Genomic DNA, 22,081 nt, shown 5'->3' on the forward strand with positions numbered 1-22,081 from the left:
TGGAATAGAGACTTTTCAGTACCTAATTAACCCAGAGCAGATTGATATTGCCACTCAAAATTCCAAGTAAGCCATGTTCAATAGAAAAACTGTCTCAGACCCAAAGCTGCCATTTTTACCTGATATTTGTCACTCAGGCCACTAGACTAAGTTTACACTGAGGATTTATACCACAATAATATTCAACCAGCTTAGTTTTACAACTCCTAAGATACTAATTTAGATTTATAAATGCTAAGTATGATTAAACACCACATTGGAATTTTTATATATGAGGCATCCAGGGTTGTTTGTTTGTTTTTTTCCCCTCAAGAGATCATAAGTTACCTAAAAGCTTCAATCACCACAACGGTCCCCTGCTTTGATATTTACAAAGTAGTTCCACAAACATCTTGGTTAAATTTCAGAACCACCCTGGTATACTGGCAGGGAAGGTACTGGTTTTACTTGGGAGATGGGGAAATGAAGCCCAAAGATTCACCCAAGGTCTCACAGCCAGGGCACAACAGAATCACGGCTCCCAAGTGTCCAGGTGAGGTTTCCTAACTTCCTGACTCACTTTCTGAAACATAGCCACCAGGGTAAAACAGTTGATTTATCCAGCTAAATCTTAGGCAAACAGATCACAGATAAAAAGAGGTAAAAGGCAGATTTCCATTTGCAAATGCAGACCATGCTCGAGCAACCATTACCTTTCAGTTTCTAAGGACACAGGTCAGCTTCTGGGGAAAAGTCTGCATACAATAAACCATCCTTCTTGATGGGGACATATATGCACCTTACCCGTCTTGGTTTAACAACGCTTAAGAAGTGATACCACAACAGGGACTTGTAACAAGCCAAGGCTCCCCTTAAAATCTACGCTTAGCAGGAAAGTGTCTGAATTTAAAAACAAAGTGCCCTTCAAACAATTTAAGAATGCTAATATGAAACCAAGATGAATGATACATAGGATTTTAGTTCATTAAAAACTTTTGAACACTTGGGCGCCTGGGTGGCTCAGATGGTTGAGCGTCTGCCTTCGGCTCAGGTCATGATCCCGGGGTCCTGGGATCGAGTCCCGCATCGGGCTCCCTACTCCTTGGGAGCCTGCTTCTCCCTCTGCCTCTCTCTCTCTCTCTATCTCTCATGAATAGATAAATAAAATCTTAAAAAAAAAATATTAAAAAAAAAAAAGAAGCTTTAAAAAAAAAACTTTTGAACACTTAAACATTCTTTTTGTGCAATGTTTTATAAGTAGTAAGTAAAACTGTAATTTTCTAGTGTGGTTTAAAAGCATCTGATTTCCAAAGCAAAGCATTCATCAACAAAATGATATAATGGTAAATGATTTACCAAATAGTAATTCTGTGATTGTACTGGTTCATGCCAGTCTTTTTAAATATATTCCAGGCAATCTAAAATAACGAAGGTAAGATTGGTTGTATCTAAATGAACTAGATTTTAGAATAACTTTACTGCCAAAGACATTTTAAAAAATCTGATTGGACTTAGACAACATTAGTTATCCAAAAGCTACCTAAAAACAGCAGAGCCCAGATTTACTAGACAGGAAGCGCCTTCTACTTCTACTTTAAATCCAATTTTCCAATCCCATAAGGGGGAGACAACCTACCAATTCAGTGTCAGGAAGTCAACAAATCCTTACCAAATACAACATCGACAGGGGCTGGGTGCCAGGTGCTTGAAGTATCACATTGCAACGGGGAAGGCAGGGGGCAGGAGAGTGGGGACATCGGGAACCTATACTTGGCCCCCTATCTTTGGCTTTCCAGGATCTTTTTTTAAGAATGACCAAAAAATAAAATGTGTATACCTTTGTAAGTGTGATTGAGATGTATCCACTACGAGTTTTTTTCAAAGACATATGCGAAATATAAGTAAACTATGATCTGAGGTGAATGGACACACTGAGCTTAATTTTAGAGCACTCACAATGAAACATTGGCCACATAAGACGTAGCATGACTTAAGTCACTTAGCTTGCACATGTTCATGTTGCTCTTTCAGCTAACGAGGACAAGACCACTGCACGCCAGGGTGCGTTCATCACTTTAAGTGCTCTCAGTATTGGCGCCATCATCCATGACGGTGCTCGTCACAGCTCCAACTCGGGGTTCTCTGGCAGCCCCGAAATATACCACCTCAATATTTTCATCTTCACCACCTGAATGTTCTCTTCAGCTTCCTTCCACCCTTTTATAAAGGGATCTGCTTTGACCTAACTTTCTTCGGCAAAGTTTTTGGAGACATAGTTCTTAAAAGCCTTTTCTGACCAGCAGATAACGACTCTCTCTTCTGCAAGGTCTGTGGCATACATCACCTTCAAGAGGTGTGCGATTTCAGAGATGAGGAGAGCTTGAGGTACTGGGACCACACAGCGCCAACTGTGAAGGGGTACCGCTGAGCTTTTCTGTCAGAGTGACACAATTGTAGGAAACAGCGCTGCCTTCCTTAATTTGCTCTCTGATTGTCTCATTAAAATGACCGCCAGTCAACACAAGAGGACCTGTGGCTTTTACATCCACTTCAACAGTAACACCCCCCTTTTACTTAATGAAATCAGCTGTTCCTTCAAGATCAACTCTAGGTGCCAGGACTTCTGGCCGGACCACTGATTTCACCCATTCTGTCCTCAAAGCTTCCTGAGTGAGGTCCGCCCCACAGCCTGCGGAGGGGCACAGAGTTCATTTGGTGATGACAGTGGGAATTCACTGCTGGATACAGGGCCTTTTTTCTTCATCCTTACCCCACCTAATTTCGTTTTTTTTCTCCCATGTACCAGTACCCTTTTTCCTAGGTGGTTGAGAATCAATGTCCAGAGTTCCTGGTTTCCATCAAGCATGCCTCGCTAGCCACAGACTTTATGAAAATTACTTAACAAGGTCGAGTCTTTTGAATGCAGGATTCTCATTCTCAGGAAAGAGGATACCTTTTTTTAGTAAACCCAACCAACAAGTCTTACGGCGTCAGCCTTGTGAGATCCAATGACCATCCAAGGGTCATTCTAGACATCAAAATGGTCTTGGCTCCCGGCTCACAACCAAAATAACTGGAGGACTACTCTGGAGACCAATCAAGAGCCTTTATGATATCGACCATTTCCATTGCCTTGTGTTTCATGTATTCCACTTTTGCTCCCAACTTTTAACAATCATACAGAGCATCTGGTATGGACAGAACTGGCCTGATACAATACAGCTGGCCTTGAGGATATTTTTGCTTGTGGTAAGTTGATCAGTAAGATGCAGAGATATTATATTCTGGTTACTAATGCTTCATGACAAAACATCTCAAAATGTAATGGTCCAAGTTTAAGTTCTGGTTCTCAGTCAGATGGAATAGACATTCCAGTCTGTCTCTCCCTGAACACATCCGTAAAAACTAGGCAGAATGGATCGAATAGCTATTTAAGAATATGAAAAGGAAGCAAGCAGATTGGAGAAGACCCGATTCCAAAGTACCACCAAACCAAAATCAAGTTCCCCGTTTCCCCTCCAGTCTCCCTTAGCTCGGACTGAAGGCAGCCTGAAACCCCAAAAATGGGTGCTGGGCGTCGACGCAGAGAGCACCAGGAGAGGCCCTCTACTTCTGGCTCAGAAAGCAGCAAAGGGGCCTCCAAATGCTGAGAGTGAAGGCAGTTGTCCACTTTTCTCTTTTCTCTCTTCCCTTGCACATCCAGGACCCCTATGATCCCACAGCAGTATCAGGTGAGACCGTCAGGGCAGTGGTGCCTACAGGCGCCTGGACCTCTGAGACAGTGGAATCTTCTGCTCTAACTGGAGGAGCTGTGGTCCCAAGGAGGGTGGTGGTGAATCCCCATCGCTTTCTTCTCTCTCTGAATTCCTGGCCTCAAACATGGGCAGTTGTGGGAAGTGTGAGGCAGAGTGGGTTAAATAAGCCCTGGTCTTCTGGCCACAGGACCGAAAAGGGGAGTCCCAGTAAATCACAAAGTACAAAGCCAAGCAGCACTGAAAAGACTTTGAAATCACAAAGGGCACCACAACTGAAACTGAACTTGGCAGCCTAAACCAACCAGGCTGACCACCCATTAAGGCAAAAATACCAACAGACTCCATAGGACATATGCAAGGCCTAGAATCTCATCAGAGGATTTCAAAAGATCCAGGGTACAATCCAAAATCACTTGGATCACTTCAAAGACGCAGGAACGTTTCAACTCACATGGGAAAAGACAATCAATGGACTCCGATAACAAGAGGACAGAGACATCACAATTACCTGACAATGACTTTAAAGCAATTATTATAAAAGTCCTCCAAAAAGTAAGGGCAGACACTTCTGAAAAGAATGGGAAAAAAAAGTCTCAACAAAGAAAAAGAAGAACCAAATGGAAATCTTAGGAATGAATAATAACCAAAATAGAAAACTCACCAGAATGGCTCACAAGAAGAATGGACATGACAGAGGGGTCAGTGAAATTAAAGACTGCTCAGTAGAAATGATCCAGTCTGAATAATAGAGAGAAAACAAAGACTTTATGCTCAAACATAGAAACATCTAGAAATTAAGGCCCTCTTCCAAAGGCCCATAAACCAATAGGTGAAAAACGCAGGGAAAGATCATGAATGAACAGCTCAGGAAAAAAAAAAGGGGGGGGGGAATATGCCCAACTACATGCAGAATAAGGGAAATACAAGCTCAAACTAAGATACCATCTCTCAACTATCAGATTACTAAGAGTCAAAAGACTGGCAATCAGTTTGGCCATAAAGAAGGACAAGGTACAAAATCGTATAACCCACAGATAGGAATATGAGACTAGCTACAAAATTATAGGTGCATTTGTTCTTCAATACACAAATGTCACTCTGGGATACCTAATGAACAGACAAACCTATATACATATTACATAGAATCTACACAAAATTATTCACTGCAGCTTAGTAGCCAAAAATAATATATATATCTATATATCTATAGATATATATAATAATTTAGATATATATTCTAAGTATCCTTTAAGAAGGGATTGGTAAAATAAACAAGATACATCCACCCAATGAAGTACTATCCAGCTATAAAAAAGAAAAAGGAAGATTCCCATATTCTGATTTGGAAAATTGTCCAGGCTCCACTGTTAATGGAAAAATGCAAGATGCACAACAGTATATTGGTCTGGTACCTTTTAAATAAGAAAGGGAGAATAAGAATGCACATTCATATGTGCTTTTATTTACATAGCACAAGTGGCCACACTTTTTCCATAAAGGACCAGATAAATATTTTTGGCTTTGTGAGCTACACAGTCTCTGCCATTACAGAGATGGATGGAGGTGTTCCAATATAACTTTATTTACAAAATGAAGGTGGCCGGCTTGCAGATTGCAGTGTGCTGACAACGGAAATAAAGAAGTACTATAAGGATAAATAAGAAACTAAAAAAAAAATTAGGGGAAACAGTGTAGATGGGATAAAAGAAATAAACTGGACTTCATCAAAATTAAAATTTGTGCATTAGAGACATCCTCAAGAAAGTTCAAAGATACATCACAGAATGGCAGAGAAAATTTGCTGATCATGTATGACAAGGGATCAGTCTCCAGGTCATATAAAGAATTTTTACAACTCAATAGTAAGAGGACAAATAACTAAAAAAATGGGCAAAGGGTTCACACAGATATTTCTCCAAAGAAGATACACAAATGGCCAAAAAACACATGGAAAGACAGTCAACATCCTTCGTCACCAGGGAAATGTGAATCAAACCCACCATGAGCTACCACTTTAAACCCACTAGGACAGCTACCATAAACAGACAAGAACCAGTGTGATGAGGATTTGGTGTGACTGGAATGCTCATACGCTGCTGGTGGGAATGTAAAATGTGTAGCTGCTTTGGACAACAGCCTTTTGGAAAGCGGTTCCTCAAAAGGTTAAATATAAGGTGGATGCAACCCAAGTGTCCATTGATGGATAAACAGTTAAACAAAATATGGTATATCCCTACAATGGATTGTTCAACCTTAAAAAGCAAGGGAATTCGGACACATGCCGCAACATGGATGAACATCGAGGACATTAAATGAAATAAGCCAGTCACAAAAAAATAAATACTGTATGATTCCACTGACATGAAGTATGTCCGGTAGTCAAATCATAGAAACAGAAAGCACAACGGTGGCTGCCAGGGGCTGAGGGGAGAGGAAAACTGGGAGTTGTTCAATGGGTGGAGAATTTCAGTTTTTTAAGATGGACAAGTTCTGGAGATTGGTTGCACAACAAAGTGAAATGTACTGAATGCTACTGAACGGCTCGTTTGGAAATGGCTGAGAGATTTTGTATTAGCTGCTTTTTAATCAGAATACAATTTTTTTTAAAGAAGCTTAAACAGAGTGTTACCACAGGATCTAGAAATCCCGCTCCTAGGCTAGGCACATACTCAAGAGAAAGGCAAGCAAATGTCTACACAAAAAGTTGCAGTGTTCTTCAAAATTAGAAACCACCCCCAAATCCATCCACAGATGGATAAAAACGTGGTATATCCGTCCAGCAGAATTTCCTGCCACCCCCCAAAGGGAACGCAGTCCAGACACGTGCGGCCACACAGATGAACCGTGGACACGAGCGAGAGGAAGCCAGTCTGTTTTTTTTTTTTTTTTTTTTTTTTAAGATTTTATGTATTTATTCATGAGAGACAGAGAGAGAGAGGCAGAGGGAGAAGCAGGCTCCCCATGGAGCAGGAGCCCGATGCGGGACTCGATCCCAGGACCCTGGGATCATGACCTGAGCCAAAGGCAGACGCTTAACCATCTGAGCCACCCAGGCACCGGAGAGGAAGCCAGGCTTACAAGGCAGGTTACATCAGGCCGCTGACATGAATCAGCCCATTGAGAGAGACAGAAAGGAGAGTAACGGTTGCCCAGGGCCGAGGCTAGATGCTTGGAACGGGCAAGGACCGCGAACGGCACTGGCTTCTTTGCTGGGTGCAAGGGCAACCGCCGCACGGTTCCAGATCGGGACGAAGCGCCACCGCGGGGGAGGATGCCATCCCAACGGAGCTGCGTTCTCGGGGGCTTGCTCTGGTTTTTGAAAAAGTAGAATATTTGGGGCGCCTGGGTGGCTCAGTTGGTTAAGCGACTGCCTTCGGCTCAGGTCATGATCCTGGAGTCTCGGGATCGAGTCCCGCATCGGGCTCCCTGCTCGGTGGGGAGCCTGCTTCTCCCTCTCCCACTCCCCGTTTGTGTTCCCTCTCTCACTGTATCTTTCTCTGTCAAATAAATAAATAAAATCTTTAAAAAAAAAAAAAAAAGAAAGAAAAAGTAGAATATTCTTAGCAGCAGCACCGTTCCTACCTTGGAACTACTCAACTGTTCAACAGAAAACAAACTGCGGTGTATGCTTACAACGAAATACTGCGGAGAAATGAAAACGAACGAATTATTGCTGTATTAACAACAGAGAGGAATTCCACAAACATAATGGTCAGTGAAAGGGGCCAGAGGCAACAAAAGGAAATTGTATTATTCCATTTATAAAAAGAGAGAGAGGCAAACCAAGAAACAGACTCTTAAGAGAACACACTGCTGGTCACCAGAGGGGAGGTGGGGGGGGGGGGGAGGGGGGGAAACAGGTGATGGGGATGAAGGAGCGCGTTTGTCCTGATGAGCACCGGGTGATCTATGGGATTGACTCACTGTATTCTACACCGGAATATGTTAAGTATATTGGAATAAAAAAAACTTAAAAAGAAAAAAGAAAACCAGAAGAAACCAGAAGCCAGCACTCTCTGCGGTGCGACTGGCACTCCCTTTTCTGATCCAAGTGCACAGTTACACAGCAGAGCATACACTTAAGATTGTGCCCTTTTCTGTATGTATTCTGTACCTTGATAGAAAGAAAAAAAATCAAGAGCATCTCAAAGCAGGGGTTTGGACCTCTTCCTCACTTCCATTCTTCAGCACAGGACCAGGAATGGAGCTAGGGTTAAATCTCCAACCTCCAAACTTTGGGGAAAAAAAATTGTCTGACCCGACTGCGGGAGGATAATGTGACCCTACCACCTGACATTGCTGAGCACTTACCAAGTTCAGGGCACTGTGCGTCAATCTCTAGAGATTTTTTTTTAATGAGGCTCAGAGATGTTAAGTAAGCTTATCCTGGGTCACACAACCAATAAAGGACAGGGCAAACCTGGAAACCGGATCTCCAAAGCCAGGGTTTTTTTCCCCCCTCTGCCACTTGTGTCACCCAGGGCAGTGGGACACAGTGACGGAACACATGCTGGTCAAGCTTCATCATGGATCTGTTTGGTGGTCTGTACCCCAGAAGGCAGAGAGGCCATTGGCCCGAAGGATAACCTGCACTTCCTACACTTTCCTGGATGGTGAGGTGCCAGGCAGGCAGCCGTGGTTCTGGCAACCGGACTCTGAGTGCCTGGAACACTCATCCGGGGCGAGATGCTTCTCCCAGGTGCTTGAGACAAGGTGTCAGGTGTGCTTCATCACAAGTCACCTGCGTCCAACTGCGTACGTGATCAATCACAGACTTCAGTGTAAAAACTCCAACAGTCAAGTGTTCAGAAGAACACAGGAGAGTCTGTGTACAACCACAACCTGGAGGGAGGCAAGACTTCTCAGCGAGGACACAGAAGGTAACCTTAACAGAAAAATAACCTCGAGGAGACTTCATCAGAATGAAAGTTCTCTGTTCATCACAAGTCCCAAGGAGATGAATAAGCAAGCCACAGTCTGGGAGCAAATGCTCACAACATACACTTCAGACAAAGCACTTGAATCCAGAATATATAAAGAACTCCTGTAATTCAATAATAAGAGGACAACCCAATTAAATGGGCAAATGGTCTCAACAGACACCTCACAAAGGAATGTATGTGCATGGCAAAAAGCACCTGAAAAGGTACTCAACATCATTAATCATCAAGGCAAGGTGAATTAAAACCTTAATAAGAAACCACTACACCCCCACTAACAAGGCCAGAGTCGAAAAGCTCAATGATACAAAATGTCGGTGAGGATGCGAAGCCACAAGAACTCTTGTGCCTCGGTGCCAAGAATATAAAATAGTACAACCACTTGGGGAAAAGGTTTGGAGTTTCCTTATACAGTTTAACATACACCTACCCTTTGATCCAGCCATTCCACTGCTGGTTATTGACTCGAGGAATGAAAACATTTGCCCACAAAAAAGACCTATATACAAACGTTCATAGCAATTTCACTTGTAATAGCCCAAACTGGGAACCACCCACATGTCCTTCAACAGGAGAATAACTAAACCAACTGCGTATATCCATGCAATCCAACAGTACTCTGCACGAACAAGGAGCAAACTACAGATATACGGCACGATATGGGTGAATCTCAAAAACAACATGCCGAGCGAAGGAAGCTAGACCCGGAGAGTGCACACTGTATGAGCCCATTTACACAAAACTCTAGCAAAGGCAAATCTAACTGGTGGTGATGGCCTCTCAGGCACTCTCTGGGGCCAGGAATGGGAGTGGAGAGGGCAATGAGCAAGAGGAGACATGAGGGAACTTTCTGGACAGATGGAACTTCTATTGTGATAGGGTCTGTTTACGCAGGTTTAGTCATTTCTCACATTGTGCAGCGGAGATGTGTACATTCAATGTATACATACTGTAGGTTAAAAATGCTTAAGACTGTAATAATCAAGTGTGGGGCAGGGAGTAGGTAGCGGTAAAGAAATCAATATGGCACAATGATACTCACTGTTGAAGCTGCGTAATGTCCATGTTTGCAATTTTCCACAATAAGAATTTAAGAAAAAATTCATCTACATCTAAAGCGCCTACTCCTTTCCCGCTTCCACCTCTGTCCAACTCTGCCCCCGGGCTGACCCTGATTCTCTGGTGAACGCTGCTTCCTGCCGCAGTCCACAGCTCAGCTCCTTCCTGCGCTGCACCCCCTACTACCAACCAAGCCCCAGCAACTGCCAGGCATTTTGGCCAAGCCCTGCCACACCCAACAGCCCGAAAGCTGGGAAGGTATTGGGGTGGGGGGGACAAGAAGTTTTCCAGCTGGCTTTGCATGAAATCACCCCTCCCCCACTGAGGTTATTTGACCAGGATTTAAACAGCTCCTATCCCAAAGCCTGGTACACAGAGGCTTTCAACAATAGTTTATGGCTTGCATTCTAAAAGTCTGGTTTTTAAGTTGGCTGCTGGGAACCCCTAACACATTCTGCCCCAGTGACAACAGCCAGCCAGCAATGCAGCAGGCCAGCCCCCGAGGGTTTATCTACCCTCCATGCACTCAAGGCTCACACAGCAAAGCTGTGAGGAAATGCTGCAGGTGCAATGCTTCTTTCACTCAGCCCACATGACTAAGAATTGAGTCAAGTTCCAGGTTCAATGAGGAGTCAGTAGCAGTAACAGCAGCTAGAAAGGAAGGAGGCTCTGGGAACGGCCCCCATGGGCAAGCCAGCAGCCAGGTCCAGCAGAGGACAGCTGAGGTCCAGCCAGGGGCTCACGCGGTCTTGTCCCCGCAAGGAAAGTCACTGTGGCCTGAGCAAGCCACACCGTTGGCTCCAGCAGGGAGAGAGGAGGCTTCTCAGTTATAACGTCATCTTTATTCTCCCACTGCACTTGTTTAAAATAAAATCCCATTGTGAAAAATATACATCGTAGAAAGTGTGGACAAATGAAAAGAACCAGTATTCTCAGAACACAGTTCAAACCACTGTTTCCATTCCAGGGTCTCCAGTGTGAGCTGTTCTCGTCTGTTCTATTTGAGATGTACCACTGAGGAGAAAGGTCCAGATCCAGAAATGTGTCGTTAGGATGTCTCCTCTTTCCTAATAAAAAATCACAACTGGACTATATCTATGCCTGGCCGCCATTTTCAACATGGTTTCCACAGGAAACCACATTCTGATTTCCTGCGGAGGGTACCGAACAAGTTTTGCTTCATCTCAACGGGAGAAACCAAGTGTCATCTGCGTCCACTGAGAGTTATTCTAAAAAGGAACTGGACAGATATTCCTAGGAATCACTCCAAGAGTAGCAAAGAAAACCGCATCTGGCTCCCTGCCGTTGAAGAGTTAATTATCAGCAATTATTTAATCACAACTGTGTTACTCGCTAGGAATGAAAACCTCGGTGTGATCGAAGCCGGCAGAGAGCAGGTGAGGAGTCTGTGAAGGCTCCCTGGAAGAACGGAGATGTGAAGGTGGAGGAGGTTTGGGGCAGAGCAAGACTGCAGGCTACGGTGGCATCAGAGCAGAGGACACGGAGAGGAACACACCAAGACTGACCCAGCCTTAAGAGACCAGTGACGAAGCTGTTGCCTGTTGGCCACAACGTGGATGAGAGGAGAGAAGTCCTGGACCGGGGAGGAGGGGCACATAGAGCGAAGTCAAGCAGATCTGAGAACCACTTTGGAAGCAACAGGCTGGATTTGGCAATGACTGAGAGGGTGGGGCCAAGACTGACTCCCAGGTTGCTGATTTTGCTCATCCATGTTTAGTTTTTTAACAGAAGACGATGTCTAACTATTGCCCCTACATTCTGCTGGAAATAGATTTGGCCCATCTCCTGACCACGGCTAGGTGCCGCACAAAGTGCAGCTTCTACGACTGTCAAACCCACACATCCCACAGGCCTGTCTTCCTTAGAACTTTATGCATTTTCCAGAGTGACGGGGAGAGTATGCACCCAATTACGAGCCGTCTTAAGGCATGTATAAGCCTCTCTCTTGAGCAGAAGCCAATGCACCGGAGGATTGAGTCCACAAAAGTGGAGAGCTGCATTTCGGCATTTCCAGCAGAATGCACTGCAAGCTTTATTAGTCAGGGTAAGCTAGGCTATGCTGCCACAGGAGTTTCAGGGGCTTAACTACCACGTTGAACACATGACCTTCGAGGAAGCCACAAGAGAGGCAAAGAGAGATGGAGGTGGCGCACTGATGTCTCAGTCACCTTCAGAGTGATGCTTGATGTTGCTCACATTTCACAGGCCAGCACTAATCACGACGACCCACGCTAACTGCAAGGGAGATTTGGAACTGTGGGAGAAGATATGGATGCTTGCAAGGCACGGTCTTTGCCACACGACACATCAAGCTGATGAAGAATCCACAGGTATGGGGCGCCTGAGGGGCTCAGTCAGTTAAGCGGCTGACTTTCGGCTCAGGTCATGATCTTAGGGTCCTGGGATCGAGCCCTGCGTCAGGCTCTCCGCTCAGTGGCGAGTCTGCCTGTCCCTCTCCCTTTCCCCCAGCTCGTGCTCGCTCTCTCAAGAAATAAAACCTTTAAAAAAAATTCACAAGTAACATCACAGATGGAGAAGCTAGACATAACCCATGGAAAGGGCAGCAAAAGGGACTAGAGCTGGCCGTACTTTAAACCATGACATATCCTATTTTGGCGGAAAGCCCGATATTACCGCCAGCTTAAAAACTAACAGAATCACTATAGTATCATTTGATACAAAAGGAAAAAAATAACCTAGCCTCCAAAACCAGTGAAACCAAATAGAAGCTAGAATGTGTTCTTCCATTGCTGGTATGAACCCAGGGGAGCCAGCGTCTCAATTCTGCCTTCCTCACGCCCAGCCCCACGGCGCGGGCACCACGGTCGGCGGAGATTATAAACGGGGAGGATCCAGGACATGAGGGGATTCGTGGCCTGACCTCCTCTTGGAAAGGCATACCTTGCAGACAACTTTCTAGCATTTGTGCTAGATTTTCATGACCCAAGTTATACTCTTACCACGGTAACAACCCCCACCCCCCAATCTTAGTAGCCTGACCAAATAAAAGCTTCTCTCTTGCTTATGCAAACCCCTAAGTGAACATTCCTGCTTCAATAGCTACCCTCCGAAGAGTGGTTCAGGGATCCAGGTGCCTTCCACCTCAGAAGCAGGGCCCCAGGGTCAGGAAAGTGGCATCTAAAGGAGGTTCAGAGAGGAGCAAAGTTAGGCAGAGCCAGACCCAACAGCGACAGAGAACTTGCGCCCCAGGGCAGGTAGGGACAAGGCTTGATCAAAGGGGCGGTTCTTGTCATTGGACCCGTTACTAGCTAAGGCAAGAAGGCCACGAATTAGCACGCAGCTGGAGGCTCTAACTTAGATTGGTCTCTAACCACCCAACCAACTGGAGAGTAAACGGGCATCAATGATACGGTGCGTTCCTTGGCGATAACTGTATTGTATTCTACTGCACCAGACCTCCGTTTAAGATTTGATACCACAGTTAAGCATATTCAACTATAGTGTCCGAGAAAACAGAATTTCCAGCTCAGAATGTGTGGGAAAGCACGAGCCAGAGTTACACAGATTTCCTTCCCGCAGGAAGTCTCGGTTTTTGCTGTGTTCCCAGGCACCGAGCTCCAAGAGAGACACGCACAGCACGCACTCGGGAAGCAGAACAGGCTGGTGCGTGTACATACACTCCGCACACGCAGTAAGTGATCGCAAGTCATGACTATGAATTCTGTTCAAGTAGATACATGGGCATTTAAACAAAAGGAATCAAGGCACATCCAGAAGAACGGGTTTCTTCAAGGAAAAAAAAAAAAGAGAGAAGACCTGTCTTGTTTTCCAAGCACTAGAAGTAACCAAGGGATTGACCCTCACTGAATTTAACAGTTCTACTGAATTCCAGACTCTCATCTTTTTTTTTTTTTTTAAAGATTTTATTTATTTGACAGAGAGAGACACCGCGAGAGAGGGAACACAAGCAGGGGGAGCGGGAGAGGGAGAGGCAGGCTTCCCGCAGAGCAGGGGGCCCGATCCCAGGACCCTAGGATCATGACCCGAGCTGAAGGCAGACGCCTAACAACTGAGCCACCCAGGTGCCCCCAGACTCTCATCTTTGAAGACGGAGGACAGATGCTTAAAAAGTAAAACAAAAGCTAGTCCTTCTGCAGACCAAAGGCACACAGGGACCTCTGCTAAAAGCGAACAAGATGTCCCTCAAAAAAAATTAAACATGAAATTACCATATGATGCAGCAATTCCCTAGGTGGGTATATACCCCAGAAAGTGAAAGAAGAGACTTGAGCAGGTATTCAGACACCCATGGTCATTAGGACGTTATCTACAATAGCCTGAAGGTGGAAACGACCCAAATGCCCCATCTGCAGATGCGAGGGCGAACAGTGGCGTATTCATTAGCCTTCAAGGACACTCCGCTACGCGCCACAGCGCGAATGAACCTCGAGGACATTGTGTTAATCAAAATAAGCCAGACACAAAAAGACAAAGACTGCATGATCCCAGTTATATGAAATTTCTGGAACAGGCAAATTCAAGGAGACAGAAAGTAGAACAGTGGTTATCAGGGGCTAAGGGGAGGGAGGAATGACAAGTTACTGTTGAAGGGGCACAGAATTTTTGTTTGGGCTGATGAAAAAGTTCTGCAGGGGGATGGTGGTGTTGGTTGCACAAGAGTGTGAATGTACTTAATGCCAATGAAATGCATAAAGATGTTTAAATGGCAGATTTTAGGTGACAAATATTTTCAGATTTCCTTTTCAAGTGCTCGTGGCCGTGTTCTTTCACCAGCGTCACCGGTCCTCGCTCGAGCTGAAGGCCCGCCTGAGGCTCTCGCACCCCCACCGAATCACCCAGGCACCGGCGACCCCGAGCCTCTCCTCCAGACCCACACAGGACCACGGAAAACCGTACAAGGCGGGGGAAAACACACTCCAGCCAGCTTTGCCTTGCTAGGAGTACAAGAGACCGGAAGTGCACTTCACAACTACCAGGCTCCCTAAAATACCTTTGGGGACAGCTCATTCGGTCCTCTCGCCCACAGTTTTCTAGAACAGCGCAGTCCAGTGGGACCTTCTGTGAGGAAGAGCATGCTCTCTTCGCTGTGCCTGCTGAGCCCTTGAAATACAGCTGGTGACAATAACGGACTGACTTACTGCATTTAAACTGACTTCCTTGTGAACTGCCCCCTGCCGCTAGGGGCCACCGTGTTGGACAGCGTGCTTTTAGAACTTGTACAAAGAAGCCAAAGTGACAGATTTGGTTTTCTGTGCGGTTTGTGTTGCCGGTGTTCTGTTTTGTTTGGGTGGAGATGCCCCAAGTCCGTGAGTGGTAGAGATCAGGAGAGGTTGGGGGGGGGGGGCTCTCTGTTTAGTCCATAAACCCACTATTGGACTTGCATAGGTCTTCGGTCAAACCCATGCAAAGATTTATTAGTTGTAATGACGTACCGAGAAATGATTTAGTCAAGACCAAGCCAAGGTCAACCAAAGGAGGTACACGATGCAGAAAATTCTAGGCAATCTGGGCCCAGAGCAAGAAAAGGTGAGGTGCCTTGTGTAGCTCTGGGATCGAAAGCCCAAGATTTCTGACCGGACTTTCACACCGAACCAGAAGGGGTCCGGTTAGTAGATGAAGGCTTGTTACACCCCCCGCCCCCCGAGTAAAGCCGTGGCACCCCCGTCTTCAGAGTTGGCACCAGCAGGCAAGAGGCTACAACTGTGCAGCACAGCGAGAGACATTTCACCTTTCAGGGAAGAGTCTTTTCAAACTCTAATTTAGGAGGAGGATGAATAGAGGTCAAGAAAACCGAGTGGTTCTGGGTGAAGTGGGCTCCCGAGGAACTTTTCTAAAAAGACGTAGCACTGAGGAGTACACTCTGAGTGGTCAGAAATGTCAAGAGTGTTTTCAACGGGCTCAGCTGCCACTTTATTTGAACAAGCCTGACACCCCGCCCCCTTCCAGGTGGGGAGCATTTGCTCTGCAGAAAACAGATCCCTGTTGCCTCTGAGAATGGAGAACAATACACCTGGGTTACTGCTTCCGCGTCGGGTGGCCAGGGTCTCAAACTCCCCCTGTACCTTCTCACATGCTTTTAGGCTTAGGGTGGGCACTGTTACCACCTCTTGACCAACGGAGAGAGCAAGGCACAAACCAGGTAATTACCGTCCCACGTACAAGGCTTATTAATGTCACCCAAGCGCCAGCGGCTTGTCACATAGATTCCAAAGATTCGGTAAGGAAAAACATCCAAGCAGCAATCCATTCCACACCTGGAGAAACTTGCCAACCAAAAAGTATTGATTTTAAGACTGGATTCTTACCACAAGCTTATCACAGTGAGCTTGGAGTATCTAGTATCCCATTCCAGCAAGGAAAGACACCCGGACCCCCCCCCCCGCCCCCAAATGCTTCTGCATTACGGGATAAAATAGATTTGTCACACTGGTGGTAGAGCACAGCCCCACCGTTAAGTGTGTTTGGGGCAGGAATTAAACTACTGGAAAGAACACTGGGCATTTCTAAGAGCACCTCCCCCTACACGTAGATCCGCGCTCCATTGTAGCACAGGGATTCCCACTCTCGGCTGCAAAATGCAATCATCTGGGAAAGCATTAAAAACTCGTGGGGCCTCAGATTGTGGGATCATTCGTCTGGGATACAATCTGGACAGGAGGAGTTTTAAAAGTTCCCCAGGTGATTCTAATGTGTAGCTAGGGTTGGGGCCCGCTCACTGCTGTAAGGGACAGGGCCGGAGGGAGGAAGTAAAAGCTGGGTGGGGAGGAGGGCTCCGCATCATCTGGGTTACGGGCTGTTTCTTGGGTCAACTGCTGTTTAAGGGGATCGAAAAATAACGAGCTTAAATGCCAGCGGCGTCCGTTTTCTTATCTGTAAAAAGGTACAATGCCCCTTCCTCTCCCCTCGCGGAAAGGCAGGGCGGGCCGGTGGTGAGAGGCACGGGAGGCTAGGCTGGGGAGGGGCCGGGGCCGTGGCGTGGGCCAGGGTCAGGAAAGCGGACAGGGTGGGGTGGGGTGGAGTGCGGGTGAAGGGGGCATCCGCCTCACCTGCGTCGTAGAAGGCGTCGAGCACAGCTGTCTCCCCGAAGTCGAGCTCCCCGAAAGGCACGGAGATGAACTGGGCGCCCTCGGCCTCGCAGGCCCGCAGCAGGCACTGGCGCGCCCCCGCCTCCTGGCCGCCGGCCGCGCCGCCCTGCGGGCTCTCGCTGTGCACATATACTGCCCGCAGAGCCCGCCGCGGCCCGCCCCCGCCCTCGGCCCCGCTCCCGCTCGCCGCGCCCTCGGCCGCCCCGTCGGGCTCCGCCGGCCCCGCTGCGCCCTCGGCTCCCGGCGGCAGCGGGCACGGTGGTGACTCGGCCGCCGCCCCGAGCGCCCCAGCCGGGGGAGTCCCGCCGCCGCTCTCCATGTGGCCGCCCTGCGAGCCCTTCCTGGGTTCCACCTCCGCACGAGCGGCGGGCGGCTGCGGGCCACAAGCAGTCCCGGCACCTGTTCCCGGGCCGCGGGCGGGGAGCTGCGGGAGCCAGCGCGCGCCGGTGGCCCCGCGGCGGGCAGGTGAAGACAGGGCCCCGCGGCCGCAGACGCAAGCCGCAGCCCCGCAGCCCCCGAGCGCCCTTTGAAGGCTGGGGAGAGAGAGAGGCGGGGGCTGGGGACGTCAGGGCGAGCGAAGGGCGGGGGGAGGTCTGGGAAGGGCGGCGGGGCAGGAGCTGGCAGGGCGCCCCCTGCCGCCTCCCCCCGGCAGCGCCCGAGGAGGGCGGATTCGTCAGTTTCAGGTTTTTGTTGTTGCCTTCCCTCCAGACTGACCAACTTTAGGAGGAGTCCCGGTTTTTTCCTTCAAAACAAGTCGAAGCTTTTCAAGCAGAGTAAAAACTCTCTCAAAGCGCTGGTTTGGAGGTAAATATCCAATTTCAAACTAAATACAGAGGTAGTTTTAACTCAGAATTGAGGGGAGAAGATGCTTATTTCAAACGCCTCTGATGTTGATAAATAAATTAATTAAAAGATAAATAAATCGCCTCTGATTTTGTACTCTTTGTCCCTAGTGTCCAAGAGCATGGCCCTCCTGAGCCCAGGTCTGGAGGCTGCTCGTCCTGACTTTCACCGTGACCTTGCCAAAGCACCAGAAAGAACCAGCAACACATTTTGTATGCCAGGAAAATAGGCTCCAAGCAGGATGCCTGCCCGACCTATAAAATGCTGTGAACCCAAACGGATCTTTACTCTGGGTCTTACCCGCCTCACAATTTTAGGCTCCAATATTAAAATGTAGTATTACCGCTGCAGGTAGTACTTTTATTTAAAAGATGGGACGTGGGGGCCTGGGTGGGTCAGTAGGTTAAGCACCCACCTTCAGCTCAGGTCATGATCTCAGGGTCCTGGGATCGAGCCCCACCTCGGGCTCCCTGCTCCGCGGGAAGCCTGCTTCTCTCTCTCCCTCTGCCCTTCCCCCCCACTTGTGTGATCTCTCTCGCTCTCAAATAAAATCTTTTTTAAAAAATGAAAAAAATAAAAGGATGCACCGGATGTTGTCACAAGGTTTTGGGGTTTGGGTTTTTCATTGTTAACACTAGTATTATTGAGTATTATTGAGATATAATTCACAAACCATCCAATTCACCCATTTAAGTGGTTTTTAGTATATTCACAGAGCTGAGCAGCCATCACCATACTGACTTTTAGAACATCTTCATCACCTCCCCCCAAAACCCCAGTATCCGATAGCACTCACTGCCCCTCAGTCCTAAGCAACCACCAATCTACTTTCTGTCTCTATAGATTTGCCTATTCTGGACATTTCATACATATGGAATCATACAAGTTGTGGACCGAGGATATGTATCCAGGAATGGATTTCTGGGTCATATGAGAACTCCATGCTTAACCTTTGGAGAAACTGCCACTGTTTTCCAAAGTGGCTCCACCATTTTACATTCCCACCAACAGTATATGAGGGTTCCAATTTCTCCTCACTGTCACCAACACTTGTTATTGGCTTTTTGATTAGAGCCATCCTAGTGGGTGTGAAGTGGTACCTCACTGTGATTTTGATTTGCATTTCCCTTATGACTAATGTTGAGCATCTTGTCATGTGCTTATTCACTATTTGTATAACTTCTTTGGAGAAATGTCCATTCAGATCTTTTGTCCATTTTTAAACTGGGTATTTGTCTTTATTATTGAGTTGTAAAAGTTCTTTTTATATTGTGGATGTAAGTCCCTTATCAGATACAAATATTTTCTCCCATTCTGTGGGTTGTCTTTTCACTTTCTTGATGGTGTCCTTTGCAGCACGTCACAAGCCATTCTGACAAAAGCAGGATAGGACTTACCTCACAAAAATCACACTCTGGCTTCTCTTCGTGTTTCAGTGATAATACAGGCCATGTCTCTACCCCACCCCCAAAAGAAAGCAGAAAGTGCCAGTATAAATCTTTGAAGAAATCCTTCCTTAATTCTAGTCCTGGTAGAAATTAGGAACTTCAACAAGTGACATCATTGTATACCCTCTTTTGTGGCCAATGAATGGAAAATGGGCTCTGAGGAGATCTGTAAAAACACACAGACTAGAATTGGGAAGAGGGAAGCTAGGGAAAACTTTCAACACCTCTGTTCTGAGCCTTAAAAAAAATAGGATGGACATGTTCTCCTTGTAGCCTTGTAATGCATAATAATAGTAATTTTCCTAATGTGCCTGTTTATCTGAGATTATTCCAATGACTGGCACAGCCGTCAGGAGGGCAAAGATGCCCATTTCCCAATCACTTGCCAGCATCTTGCTGTTGCCCCCACTTTAATCTTCCTGTGTTCCTTCCAGCTCTCACTGGAGCCCTGCTGACTGAGTGAGACTCACAGGAGTTGTGAATTCTGGCTTGAATAATACCTTCCTCTAAACACAAACCTGCTGGGTAAAGAACCCAGAATCTGCCTAGCTAACGAGTGCCTTCCCCGCAGTTGGTGCACGCGGTGCACTTTGTCATTGTCCCCCATAATTTGCACACCTGAAACAAGCCCCAGCCCCTTCTCCTGATGTCCTTCCTGCCTCCCATGCCCAGCCACACTGTGAAAATGACAAAGTGCTGGATTAGTCTCTTCTTAGTTGAACAGTTGTTCAGTTCTTACCCCTGCCTTGTCCCTTACTAAGCACCTGTCATTTGGACTAGAACAGTGGAATGAATACAGTGGAAGCACTGTAGTCAAAAAAGTAAGATTAGGGCGCCTGGGTGGCTCAGTTGGTTAAGCGACTGCCTTCGGCTCAGGTCTTGATGCTGGAGTCCCGGGATCGAGTCCCGCATCGGGCTCCCTGCTCGGCAGGGAGCCTGCTTCTGCCTCTGACCCTCCCCCCTCTCATGTGCTCTCTCTCTCTCAAATAAATAAATAAAATCTTTAAAAAAAAAAGTAAGATTAAACCTAGGCATTTTTCTCATTTCCTTTTTTATTTTAGGCTGGTTATTCATACCAATTGTGGTCAAGCTAGTTAGCTCTTGGACTCATTCAATGTTGTAAAAAACATTTTAGTTACCATATGAGTGGCAGTTTCATTACTTTTGTCATCGTATCCACGAACCAAGAGCAAATAGTGACACAAGACAAACAACCATGTTGCATAATAGTATATGTATTTGTTGGGAAAACTTTAACATATATAGTAATTCAACAAAGATTTGTTGAGCACCTAGTATGTGTCAGGCACTGTCCTTGGTGCTGAGGATAGCATAGTGAACAACACAGCCAGAGTCCCTGCTGTCATGTTAGATACAGATACTGAGAGATAGATATAGATATGGCTATAGACAGATATACTTTTGTGTAGGTGCTATAAATATTGTATGGACATAGATTATTGTAATCTACCATACAATACAAGAAAAGCAAATAGGATGGATGAAACTCACAAGTAATATTAAGCATAGATTGTATGTAAAATATTATCTTATAAAATATAGGTGAAACTCATAGGATGTTTTAAGTATACGTAATGAATAAGCAAGAAATTTGTGAGAAAAAGGTAGACTTCATAAGGTGTATCAAAAATTTAAGTTATTTTCCTCTAAGACATGCTACAGAGGCAATATATGACGGAACAAACAAGCGTGTTATTTATAGATAAATGGGGATGGAAAGACCAAGTCATTCGGTATGAGCATACAATCTCTGACCTAACAGTTACAGCCCCCCAAATTGACCCCCCATGGGTGACACCCAGTACAGTCTCATTCTCATCCCACATGTACCCTCTATCTTCTTGAACATATGGAGTATAGTTATAATAACTGTTTCAATGCCCTTGTCTACTAATACTGTCATCTGTTTTATTCCTGGATCTGTTTCTAGTGATTTTTCTCATTGTGGGTCATATCTTCCTTTCCTTTTTTTTTTTTTTTTTTGCATGCCTGGTAATTTTTTATTAGATGCCACGCACTGCAAATTTTACTTTAATGGTACTGCACACTTTTGTATTCCTATAAATATCTTGAGCTTTATTCTAGGAGAGAGTTAAGTTACTTGGAAACAGCTTGACTCTTCTGAGGATTGCTTTTGAGCTTCAAGTGGGATCAGAGCAGCCTTTAGGCTAAGGCTAATTAATCCCCTCTAGAGGCAATACCCCTCTGAGTACTCTACCTGATGTCCTGTGAATTATGATGTTTCCCATTCCGGTCAGTGGACACAGAAGCTATTCTGGTCCTCTGGGACCTCCAGGGATTGTTCCCTCAAATCCATTCAGGTGGTCCTTTCCTGAGCCTCAAGGGGTTTCATCAGACACAGGTGCTGGTCAGTACTCTGCTGAAGATTCCAGATCTACACATCTCTGGAACTCTATGTGCAGCCATCTCCTCTTCAGTACTCAAACTGTAGCCTCCTTGGCCTTCCAGCTCCATCTAGTCAGTTCAGGTTGATAACCAGGCTCCTCGTGGGTTCCCTTTCTCTGTTCTCTAGCCTGGAATCTCTCTCAAGGCAGTTAGCTGGGGAAATTGTAGGGCTCACCTTGTTTACTTGTTCTTTCTCAAGTGTCTCTGTCCTGTGTTGTGCTTCTTAAGTGATTTTTGCAACCTTTTCATAAGTCTGAAATTCTTTTAAGATGAAAAGATTTAATAGTTTTAAAATTAAAAGAAAAGCACTTCTCCTCTTTAAGCTTGGTACAGGCTGAGCAAAACTGATGATGTGAAAAGGAGGAGCAGCGTTGGTTTCTTCTCTCCTCTTCCACCTTGCTAGCCATCCCTCTAAGGTGGGGGTGTGTAGTTAGAGGATCTAAGACAACCCCACCGATAGCTCTCTGGTGCTGAGATCACAACGGTCCAGGGGAAACATCTACCCTTTGCTCACAACCTCTGGGGGTGCTGGCCACTCGTAT

The 22,081-nt window shown here is 46.2% G+C and overlaps 1 protein-coding gene across 1 annotated transcript in view; it reads right to left on the minus strand.

Annotated features, from left to right (window-relative positions):
• MAP3K15 (mitogen-activated protein kinase kinase kinase 15) overlaps nucleotides 1–17,352 on the minus strand; it is a 121,197-nt gene extending 103,845 nt beyond the window's left edge. Inside the window, exon 1 of the mRNA XM_035000495.1 lies at nucleotides 16,783–17,352. Coding sequence (XP_034856386.1) covers nucleotides 16,783–17,140 — 358 coding nt within the window. The 5' untranslated portion in view covers nucleotides 17,141–17,352. The remainder of the gene's footprint in view (nucleotides 1–16,782) is intronic.
• Nucleotides 17,353–22,081: the final 4,729 nt, after the last annotated feature.

The sequence above is a fragment of the Mirounga leonina genome, unplaced genomic scaffold (genome assembly GCF_011800145.1).
Source record: "Mirounga leonina isolate KUSES-001 unplaced genomic scaffold, KU_Mleo_1.0 Mir_101595, whole genome shotgun sequence".
In the NCBI taxonomy this organism is placed as follows: domain Eukaryota; kingdom Metazoa; phylum Chordata; class Mammalia; order Carnivora; family Phocidae; genus Mirounga; species Mirounga leonina.